This window comes from Plectropomus leopardus, chromosome 1 (genome assembly GCF_026936395.1).
Source record: "Plectropomus leopardus strain MGB_pleo_1.0 chromosome 1, ASM2693639v1, whole genome shotgun sequence".
Lineage (NCBI taxonomy): Eukaryota > Metazoa > Chordata > Actinopteri > Perciformes > Serranidae > Plectropomus > Plectropomus leopardus.
Genome location: NC_142176.1, coordinates 170340 through 181841, shown reverse-complemented (window position 1 = coordinate 181841; position 11502 = coordinate 170340). Strand labels below are relative to the sequence as shown.

Sequence of the window (11502 nt, the reverse complement as noted above, 5' to 3'; positions counted from 1 at the left end):
TTCTCTCAGCCAACAGAAAGGCGCTGTGTGAGATAAGATATGTGCGGCCGCAGAATGTGATAAAGATAAATGATTTATTGTAATTAAAAACTGTGCTGTTAAAATAAATAATCATCCGGGAATGAGAGCACATCCAATCGATATCTGAAAATCCTCTCCTGACGTAAGACGCTGCAAAATAATTCTGCTTCGATATCGATCAGATTGCAAAAATACGGACAATCAGTGTCTGACAGTTTGCTTCAGGTGGGAGGAGACAGGTAAACTGTGTTTCTTCTCGAAAACCTGCCAGCCAGCAGGTTATGTTCTCAGAGTCAGTTACCATGGTGACTGACGCAGAGTCAGTTACCATGGTGACCGACTCACAGTTTGAGTTTCCTCCTCTCAGGGTTAACACACTCAGAGTTTTCACATCACCTGCTCTCAGGAAAACCTCCAGGATCAACAGTCAGTCTGAGTTTAAAGACTCCAAACAGCAGCTTGATGTTTCCTTCACAGACAGACAGCAGAACTGTGAGGACATTTTTTCAGATCAAACCTGCAGAGAGACTTTACTGTGGAGCTGCTGCTTCCCCTCACACAGGAACCTGTCTGATCCCAAAGCTCCCAGTCTGCTGCAGCTCCCAGTCTGCTGCAGCTCCCAGTCTGCTGCAGCTCCCAGTCTGCTGCAGCTCCCAGTCTGCTGCAGTTGCAGTGCATTCACAGGCCTGATGGTGGCACTGCAGCCACATTTAAACTCTGATTGTTTTCACTGAAATCAGCTGAAATGTTCTGGAGCGAAGAACTCCACAAACCAGCACGCAGCCCAGTCTGATCCCACACCAGTGAAACCAGTGAAACCAGTGAAGCCCCTACAGATAAAGCCATCATTAACACTTTGAATGTTTCCCTTTGTGTTGAGTTCATCCAGCTAGTTAAAACACGTGATGAGATGAGGTGAGACAATCAGTTTGACGTCTGTCCGTCTGTCCGTCTGTCCTCACTCAGTGAGTCCGAACTCTCGTCAGCTGCTGAGAATTAGCCATCAGTTTTTATCCATTCAGGTTAGAAACAGCGGCTTCCTGACGATATTTCATCCCTTTAAACTCTAAATTAACATCATCTCTGTCACAGCTTGTTGCACCACGTTCCCCAAATGAGAAGTGAAGCAGGAAAAATGTGTCTTTCTGACAGAGACCCTGAAATAATCTGCAGAGGAACCTAAACATTAACCCTTTTAACCATCACGGCTGTTTTAACGCCTCGTTTCACATCTGATTTTAACTGAGTGTGAATGTTTTTAATGAGGCTTCTGCAGCGTCATGTTTGTTATCCTGTTTTTTTGTTTTTAGCTCTTTATATTGCTGTTATTGACCCTGACCCCTATGAGCTGTGACAGATAGGACGGAGCCTGAACATTTAGAGCTTTGTAAGTAAGGAGGAGGATTTAGAACACGAGCAGCAGCGTTCTGCTCCAGTTCGGTGTCATTGCTGCTGATGTGAATAACGATGTTACCAAATTTACATTTTGCCTTTGCCAGCAGCTTACCTAAGAGATTTGTTGGGGCAACCAAATAATAGGGAATTACAGTAATCCAGCCTAGAGATGACAAATGCATGTACTAATTTTTCAGCATCTGTTTGGGATAGGATATGTCTAATTTTTGCGATGTTACACAAGTGAAAGAAAACTGTCCTTGAGGTTTGTTTTATATGGGAGGCAAAAGAAAAGTCTTAATCAAATAAAACTCTGAGGTTCCTTACAGTAGTGCTAGAGGCCAAGGTAATGCCATCTAGAGAAATTACATCCTTAGAAAGGGAGTTTCTGAGGTGTTTGGGGCCAAGAACAACAACTTCAGTTTTGTCTGAATTCAGTATCAAGAAATTATGGCTCATCCGGGCTTTAATGTCCTTAAGACATGATTGAAGATAACTGATCAGTTTCATCTGGTTTAGATACAGTTGTGTATCATCAGCATGACAATGGAAATTTACAGAGTGATTTTGAATAATGTTGCCTAGAGGAAGCATATATAAAGTAAAAGGATTGGTCCAAGCACAGAACCCTGTGGCACCTTAGTATGTGCAGAGGATTGATTAGTAATATGAACAAACTGGGAACGATCTGATAATTAATAGTAATGAAAAATCAAAAGTTACTAAATAATGGTCTGACAGAGCGGGATTCTCAGGGAAGACTATTAAAACTTCAATTTCGATGCAGTATGCGAGGACAAGATCTCGGGTGTGGTTGTAGCGGTGGGTGGGTCTGTGAACACTGACTGAAGACAGTTGAATCCAAAAGTGTGGAGAAAGAAAAACTAAAGCTATTATTTTTAATATCCACGTGAATGTTAAAATCCCCTACGATAATGACTTTGACCGCACAGACAAAGTACTCGACTCTGAGACCGAAACAGCCGCTGTATGTGTGTGTGTGTGTGTGTGTGTGTGTGTGTGTGTGGTTCAGACTCTGCTGTTGTCAGTAAAACTGTCGATGAGACCAAAAGAGCAGCTGCTTCACTTCTCACATTAAAGCTGAGAGACGCAGAAAAAACAATGAAAAAAACAGCTGAAATATACAAGCACCTCCTGTTTCCATGTTCAGGTATATATGTACACAAAATAATAATCATCATAATAATAATAATAACAGATTTTATTTGAAATGCACTTTACATTTGGAACAAATCCCAAAGTGCTATAAAATAAAAGCATTAACATGAAAAACAGATAAAAACAACCAAAATAAAAGCATATTTAAAAGTCATAAAAAATAAATAAATGAATAAATGAATTACTTGATCAAAGAATTGTAACTTATTAAATGTGATCACTTTTCTAAGAAATATTTGAAGAGATCAGATCAGATGATATGTTATTGTCCGTTTGAAATGTTTGTGTCTTTTATCTTACAGACTGTTGATGAATATAAACAAACAAACAGCGAATAAACACACACAATCCTAGAGATGTGAGAGTATATTTGTATTCTCTTCCTGTGTGATGATGTGAATTATTAAAATTAAATTGAATTATTAAAATCTGCTCACTTTGATCTCATGACAGATCTGAGTTCAGTCTGAAACAGGAAACATTAACTCTGCAGTTATTAATCAGCACATTCATCTGAAAATCTTCAGACCTCAGACTGATAAAACGTCTCCTCTGGATCAGATGATGTCCACAGCCATGACCAAATAACCAGACAGTAATCAGTTACAGTTACTGAGAGTAAAGTTACTGATAGCCTCATCTGAAGATCCTCTGATCAGATCCAACTTTCATTCTAACGCAGAAACGTCTTCTTCTGTCAGAGATTTAAAAACACAGACTCGACAAGAAAACACAGTAATACTATTATTGTCATTATTTTTTGCTGATTCAGATGTTTTTCATGTTTTTTTTTCAGTAGACTGTTTTTTTTGGGGTTTTTTTGCTCTTCAGCTGAAAATCATTGAAGAGTTTTTCTTCTGTTTTTCTGTAAATCTTTCGATAATTTTATGTTAAAAACTCAGCAATCTGAGTTTAAATGAAGCTCAGTTTGGATGAAACCCAAATGTGCTGACGGATTTCTGTGAGCTGCCGTCAGCCAATCAGAGAGTGGGAGTTTGGGGCGTGTGAGCGGTGGGAACTCGGCGCGACGTGCGCGTTGATAACCAGCTGGTCAGACCTGCTGCGCTCTGATTGGCTGAGGCCCGGCAGGCTGGAGGATAAAAGAGCAGCTGGCTGACTGCTCAGCATCAACATCACCTTCATCACCATGGCCTTCCTCTGGATCGTCTCCTGCCTCGCCTTCGTCAGCGCCGCCTACGGTGAGAGCTCAACATTCATCAGTCACATTATTGATCAGCTTCTCTGACTCGATTGATTATGATGATTATCAGTCTGAGTGATCGATATCAGCAGCAGGTTTCCGAATGCCTCTCTTTGCTTCTGTTCTCGTTTTTTGCACCAAAATAAATTTAGTATAAAATAATTTAGTAAATTTAGTATAAGTTTCAGCTGGAGCTTAAACATTCGGCAGGTTTTAAACCTGAAGTTCAGATGATGATCGTTGGCGAGTTTAATTCTGCAGAGAGACGAGGAGAGTTCGGAGAGACACAGAAACAAACAGTTGATGCACCGTGACGTTCACCGTGACGTTCACAAATTTTGCTTGCTGGGTGTCACATGTCCACAGTGACATCACAGTGACATCATCAGTCCTTTAAATTCTGTCCTCTATTGTCGTCCTCTCAGGCTGTGGCATCCCCGCCATCCCTCCCCAGGTGTCCGGCTACGCCCGCATCGTGAACGGTGAGGAGGCGGTGCCTCACTCCTGGCCCTGGCAGGTGTCTCTGCAGGTGAGACTCTCTTCTTCTTCTCCAATTTATTATTTGTCCTCTTCTCTTCTTCGTTGGTGGTTGAGCGCTGCTTGTTTTTCTCACAGCAATCCAACGGCTTCCACTTCTGCGGAGGATCTCTGATCAACGAGAACTGGGTGGTTACCGCCGCTCACTGCAACGTCAGGTCAGTTCAGCACCTGTCACTTCCTGTCTGACTTCCTGTCAGAAGCAGTTTGCAGAGCTACAGCGCAGAGGCGCTGCAGAAACATGCCCGCACTACTTTCAGCAGCGGATGAATCCTCGTAAACTGTGTGCACTGTCCCTTTTAATCCTCACTTCCTGTCTCCTGTCAGGACCTACCACCGTGTGATCGCTGGAGAGCATGATAAGGGCTACGGCTCCAACGAGGACGTCCAGGTGCTGAAGCCCGCCAAGGTGAGATCCCGCCCTCAGCCAATCAGCTGCTAGACAATCAGCTGTCAGAACAGACTGTAACCCCCTCAGGTGTTCACCCACCCCAACTGGAACCCCCGCACCATCAACAATGACATCACCCTGATCAAGCTGGCCACGCCCGCCCGCCTCGGCACCAACGTGTCCCCCGTCTGCCTCGCCGAGTCCACCGACAACTTCCCCGCCGGCATGACCTGCGTGACCTCCGGCTGGGGCCTGACCCGCTACAACGGTGAGACCCCCCAACCCCACTGAAAACAGGCATGCTTTTACTGTGAAAGGTCAGCGGGAAGTGACAGCGTCCTGTTTCCTGTCTCCCGCAGCTCCCAGTACTCCCAACAAGCTGCAGCAGGCTGCCCTGCCGCTGCTGTCCAACGAGCAGTGCAAGAGACACTGGGGCAGCAACATCTCCGACGTCATGATCTGCGCCGGAGGGGCCGGGGCCACTTCCTGCATGGTGAGGCCCCACCCACACACCTGTCCCACCTGGAGCGTCCCCCCTGTCTTTGTTCAATGCTTACAGCCTGTTGTCGTTGTTTCAGGGTGACTCTGGCGGTCCTCTGGTCTGTGAGAAAGACAACGCCTGGACTCTGGTGGGAATCGTGTCCTGGGGAAGCAGCCGTTGCTCCACCTCCACTCCCGCCGTGTACGCCCGTGTCACCGAGCTCCGCAGCTGGGTTGACCAGATCCTCGCCGCCAACTAAGCGCTCCGAGGCTGAAACAGCTGACCCCTGACCCCTCCCAGCTGAGAGTGTGTGGACAGTGGATGATAATAAAAACCTGAACATCACTGACTGTTTGTGTTTGTGGTTTTTGTCGTTGCTGAGTGTGAACGTCATCAATAACCTGCAGCTGCTCTTAGATCAGTCACCACCTGCTCGACAGGTTCCGCCTTCACCTGACAACACGAGGAACAGCAGCAAACCACTGATGTTTTCACGTGAGGTGATCTGATGTTTAAACTCCGTCACGGTGCTGCTGTTGTTCTGTGAATCATCTTGGCTGATTCACCTCCACTGTGATGGTTTCAAAAACAAGCACCTTTTCTTAGTATCAGGAAAAAAAGGCAACAGATTACAATCTCTTTATTATTTTTTTGCCTCCACCAACTTTTCCAAAATGATTAAATGCTCTCTATGTAGCATGTTATGTTATGTGCAGATATTGTGGGTGTTGATAAAGTCCCATGTGTATATTGACAGTGGAGGCGTGGCTCATAATAATGGCAGTAGAAGGTCGTGTCAAGCAGGATCACAGCATCAGTGTGACCAAGACCCACGACACAGGCGCAGCCTCAGACAGGACCACAGCAACGGCACAACCAAGACCACGATCAGGGCGAGCCGGGGGTTTAGTATTAGTGCAGCCACAGCGGGAGCGACCAAAGGCAGGATCACAGGATCACTATAAGCTTTATCAAAGAGGAAGGTCCTAAGTCTACTCTTAAGAGTGGAAACGGTAGAGCGTCAGTGGCTGAGTGGATAAAGCAGACGCCTCATGAATGAAGGCAGTGTCCTCGACCTCACCTCCTGCATGTCGTCCCCTCTGTCTCCCCCTTTCACGCTATTGATCTGTCCTATCTAATAAAGGCTAAAATGCCAAAAAATAATCTTTAAAAAAAAAGCGAAGTCTGCCTCCCTCACCTAAACTGGAAGATGTTTCCATAGGAGAGGAGCGTGGTAGCTGAAGGCTCTGGTTCCTGTCCTACTTTTGGAGACTCTGGGAACCACAAGTAACCCTGCATTTTCAGAGCGCAGTGATCTTGAGGGTTGGTAAGGAACTATGAGCTGCGACAGATAGGACGGAGCCTGAACATTTAGAGCTTTGTAAGTAAGGAGGAGGATTTTAAACTCAGTCCTGGATTTCACAGGGAGCCAGTGCAGAGAGGCTAAAACAGGAGAGATATGGTCCCTTTTCTTGGTTCCCGTTAAAACACGAGCAGCAGCGTTCTGCACCAGTTCGGTGTCATTGCTGCCGATGTGAATAATGATCTTACCAAATTTACATTTAGCCTTAGCCAGCAGCTTTAAATTTGATGTGGCCCGCTCTGGCCCAGGGATACATTTGACTACGGCCGCTGGTGTCTCTAACTTCATGTTTCACAAAACAGAGCGAAGACCAGGGTTGTGTCCTCGGCCGGTGTCTCGCTGAGCGGGGAGTACTTATTTGAAACGTGAAGGTGAGTGGCTGGTGAACCGTGGGTTCGGCCTGCCGTTATGCTTCGCTCGGACAGTCGCCCAGCCTCCCGGCTGCACGGGAGTTGCCGGGGGACGGCTAGCAGAGGCTACGCTATGACGGTCCACACCGGCCGCAGGGGGCTCGCTAACTACTGCAGCTACAGAGGGATTATCCACGGTGCAGAGCCTCACTTCCAGGTCGCTAAGCCCCGCCTCCAGGGCAGCAAATAAACTACACTTGTTACAGGAAACACCATCACTGAAGGAGGCAGAGGAGTAACTAAAGATCCAGGAGAGGAGCAGGAGAGGAGCAGAGAGAAGCCATCGCTGACCAGAGCTAAAGCTAAAGTAGCTAACGAGCTAACAGTGAGTGAGCGGCTGTGTGATTAAACAGGAAAAACCGCTGAGAGGAGACAACAGCGGAGAGTGTTTGTGTGAAACTTGAATGAGTTTAAATCACAGAGAAGTAAAAAGCAGCCGGACTAAGGTTAGAGGGTTAGCTGGGAATCGCTCGCAGGAGCAGCACAGAGACGCTACCAGAGACAGACAACGATGCACCTGAGGTGAGGCATCACGCTCACTTCATTCAGGCGTTCAGGCGGCTCATTCAGCCGGCGCATCGCTGCACCCAGGAGCCCAAAACAGCAGCAGAGGCCACATGTTGTCTCTGCACTGATACCCCCCCAATCCACAACCCAAACACCGTCAGTACAGACTTACTACACTGTTTTTAACAACGCACATCCTAATTCTGCACTTTAATACGTACGCCTTGAACCAAAGTATACCTCAGTCTACTACTTTACTTTATTAATGATAAAAATGTGCACTGCTCACTGTAGTCTGCACGACTGCTGCACACAGCTGTCACCGTAACTGCCGTCTACCGCACTAAATGTCTCAGCTGTCCTGACAGGACACTTTACTCCTCCACTTTTTAAAAAATTGTATGTACCTCTATTTTTTATTTGATATTTCGGTTTTGTACAGTATATTGATCTTTTATTTATTATACGTTATTCTATTTGACCTTTCATGCATGAAACTTTTACCCTCATACTGCTGCAACAGGATTATCTGATCTGATCTGATCTGATCTTATCTTATCTTATCTTATCTTATCTTATCTTATCTTATCTGATCTGATCTGATCTGATCTGATCTTATCTTATCTTATCTTATCTTATCTTATCTTATCTTATCTTATCTTATCTTATCTTATCTTATCTTCTCTTCTCTTCTCTTCTCTTCTCTTCTCTTCTCTTATCTTATCTTATCTTATCTTATCTGATCTGATCTGATCTGATCTGATCTGATCTTATCTTATCTTATCTTATCTTATCTTATCTTATCTTATCTTATCTGATCTGATCTGATCTGATCTGATCTGCTCTTATCTTATCTTATCTTATCTTATCTTATCTTATCTTATCTTATCTTATCTGATCTGATCTGATCTGATCTGATGTGATCTGATCTTACTGCAGTATGTTGGGAGCACGTCAGCACGTCAGGAGGTCAGTCACAGCTAAGAAAATGGGATGTACTCAGTGTTTTCTCCTTTTCCTCCTGCTCTTCTTGCTCTGTCTGCTCCTCCTGCTCCTCCTGTTCTGTCTGCTGCTCCTGCTCCTCCTGCTCTGTCTGCTCCTCCTGCTCAGTCTGCTCCTCCTGCTCCGTCTGCTCCTCCTGCTCAGTCTGCTCCTCCTGCTCCTCTTGCTGTCTGCTCCTCTTGCTCCTCTTGCTCTGTCTGCTCCTCCTGTTCCTCCTGCTCAGTCTACAGTCTGCAGGCTGCGTCAACTCTGCTGTGAAACCCTCCAGCAGCTCCACAAACACACTCGCTCAACGTTACTTGTGTCTGCGTGTTTTTAGGGTCCAAATATGAACCAGCTGCTCATCAAACATGAGTCTCTGTGTTCAGCTGAAGATCCTTCAGGAAAGATTCACAATCCATCGTCCTGCTTTTCTTTACATTTGACACAACGTCCACATTTTTATCACAACTGGGGTCATCAGAAAACACTTTACATACACATGACTACATGAGCACATAAATACACATAAAGACACAAATACACACACACACACACACACACACAAATAAATACGTAAACACATTAGATCAGGAGTCCATTTACATAAAAGGACTTTGACTTGGTGTTTTGGTGCAAAACAACTAACGAAGAGGAAGAAAAAAAAATATAGTAACTTTAAATATAATAAAATATAAGATATAAGAATATATATAACAAGATATATAAGATATATAACAAAAAAATATAGAAGCAATATAACAACATAACAATGAAAAATAGAATATAAAGAACACAAAATGTTCGTACAAAAGGCGCAATAGAGAATCAGGTCCAGTGCGTGTTAAGTAACGCATAAAAACTACACACATAAATGAATACATGAAATGAATGATAAAAAAATTAAAAATAAAAATAAATTATGCCGTGGTCCATGTAAGTTCATGAATTCACCAAAAAACATAAAAATAAAATACATCTTTCCCTCATCAAAGAGCGTCTGTGATTCAGTGATGTCAAATGTTTTGGGGGTTTTCACAGTATCGACTGTGAATATGAACAGCAGCACACAGTTCATGTGTACCATCGCAGTATCCAGCCTGCAGGTTATTGATAACCCTGCTGCTGTGTGAACATTTACATTATTGATCATTTGGTTTCCGGCTGAACATTTTAAAAAAGAGGCTTTTACTCTGAAAATTCAGAGTCACAGTCATCACTTTAAATAGTGTTCAGTCTGAGTTAACTTTGTGTTTGTTTGTTTGTTTGTTTTTAACTGATTGAAGTTAATTTATTTTCATAAAGTTCTTTTCTTTGATCAAATGTTATCTTGTGTTTTATATTCAGACCTGAAAACTGTGAAGCAGCAGATCTTCATATCTGGTCTCCACAACCACGAAATCAATCATTCTTCTGTGTGTGTGTGTGTGTGTGTGTGTGTGTGTGTGTGTGCGTGTGTGTGTGTGTTGAAGGTCAGAGGGTTTTCAGCATGTGTGCGTTTCCCAGCAGCAGAGTGTTTATCAGCAGCAACTCGACCTGAACGTTTCACATGTGTTGCATCGTGACCTCGGCCTGCAGAGAAACGAGAAACTCTGCGAACATTTAGGATGAAATAAAGTGTGTGTGCATCACGTTTCCGGGTTCTCATAGATTTTATTTATTCGTAGCTAAAGATAAATGCAAATATGGTGACATAATGTTCCAGGACATTTTACTCTTTAGCACTGACACCTCACAGCAAGACGCTCCCCGGTTTGAATCCAGGTTGTGGCAAACTTCGGACCTTGGGGGGCCCTTCTGTGCGGAGTTTGCGTGTTCTCCCGTGTCTGCGTGGGTTCTCTCCGGGTCTCCGGGTTCCTCCCACAGTCCAAAGACCTGCAGCTCAGGTGGATTGTTGACTCTACGACTCTACGTGTCGGCCCTGCGATAGTCTGGCGACCCGTCCAGGGTGACCCCGCCTCTCGCCTGATGACAGCTGGAATTGGCTCCAGCCCCCCCGCAACCCTTACGAGGACAAGCGGTTACGGACAATGAATGATAACGAATAAAGAATAATAAATTAATAATCCGTCTGTATGCAGATGATACGCTTCTTTACGACTCAGAGAAAATTACAGAGAAATGAGAGCAGGAGCTGTGAAAAGTCCAATGAGCTTCAGAAACACTGCATTTGTGTTCTTTGGTGTATGAAATATGTTTGAATTATCTTTTTAATTTAGGAACAATCACAGTTTAGGGGTTGTAGCAAGGAGTTTCAGTTTGACACTCAGAGGGTATTTTTTTGTCTAGTTTGACATTTTCATGTTTCATGTGAACAGATGAACAGATTGTAAAAAGGCAGATTTTATGTCCATGTTGTTGTCATATGTGGTAAAAACAGAATTTGTTTGTAACACTAAATATAAACTATTTGGTTTAAGTTAAAAGTTAATGTCCAGCTGCTTTAACACAGACACTAACAAATGTTTTGTTTTTTGTTTTTTTGTTTTTTACCATGTACTGCTTTGACTTTAACCCTTCAGAGACAGTTTGTCTCATTTTAGTCTCTTTTCTTCTTCCTGTTGTGATAACTGTGTGTGTGTTGATGCATGTGTCCTAAATGTAGTCCAGATTGTGTATTTGAGTGTAATCAGTGAATTTGCAGCTCAGCTCCTACAATAAGTCTAAAATACACTGTGGAAACTAAATAGTTACATTCAGACTGTTCAGGTCCAAAAATGCTCCATTGAAACCCATTCAAACTGACATTTTTGATCCCACAGCCATCAGAGCAGAAAAACAGGACTTGTATTATTTCTGGGTGTCATTCTGGGCTTTTGACTCTGAATTTGTCATTTTGACTATTTTCCACCTGATGAGGTCATTTTGACCATATTTGGCATATGGAGGAAATACATGCTATTTCCACTAGGTGACCTGTCACAGTCAATGTAGCTGCTGATCACTGACATGGAGGGGCGGGTCTTAGGAGCTGTACCGCAGTCAGACAGCAGGGGGCGATGCAGACTGAGTCACCTCACTGTGGGGGCGCCGTCA

General features: G+C 44.0%; 1 protein-coding gene across 1 annotated transcript; it reads left to right on the top strand.

Moving 5' to 3' along the window:
- Nucleotides 1-3657: 3657 nt before the first annotated feature.
- On the top strand, nt 3658-5550 carry LOC121965227 (chymotrypsin B-like). Its single transcript, XM_042515385.2, has 7 exons — nt 3658-3794; nt 4222-4325; nt 4412-4491; nt 4661-4742; nt 4812-4992; nt 5084-5217; nt 5303-5550. Exons 1-7 carry the CDS (start codon nt 3743-3745, stop codon nt 5462-5464), a joined length of 795 nt encoding a protein of 264 aa, XP_042371319.1. The 5' UTR covers nt 3658-3742; the 3' UTR covers nt 5465-5550.
- The last annotated feature ends 5952 nt before the right edge of the window (nt 5551-11502 follow it).

Excerpts from the sequence above, each read along its gene's own strand:
- LOC121965227 (XM_042515385.2), top strand. The coding sequence starts at position 3,743 with ATGGCCTTCCTCTGGATCGTCTCCTGCCTCGCCTTCGTCAGCGCCGCC. Across the intron at positions 4,326-4,411 it reads CCTGGCAGGTGTCTCTGCAG|CAATCCAACGGCTTCCACTT; the intron begins GTGAGACTCTCT and ends TTTTTCTCACAG. Across the intron at positions 5,218-5,302 it reads CCGGGGCCACTTCCTGCATG|GGTGACTCTGGCGGTCCTCT; the intron begins GTGAGGCCCCAC and ends TCGTTGTTTCAG.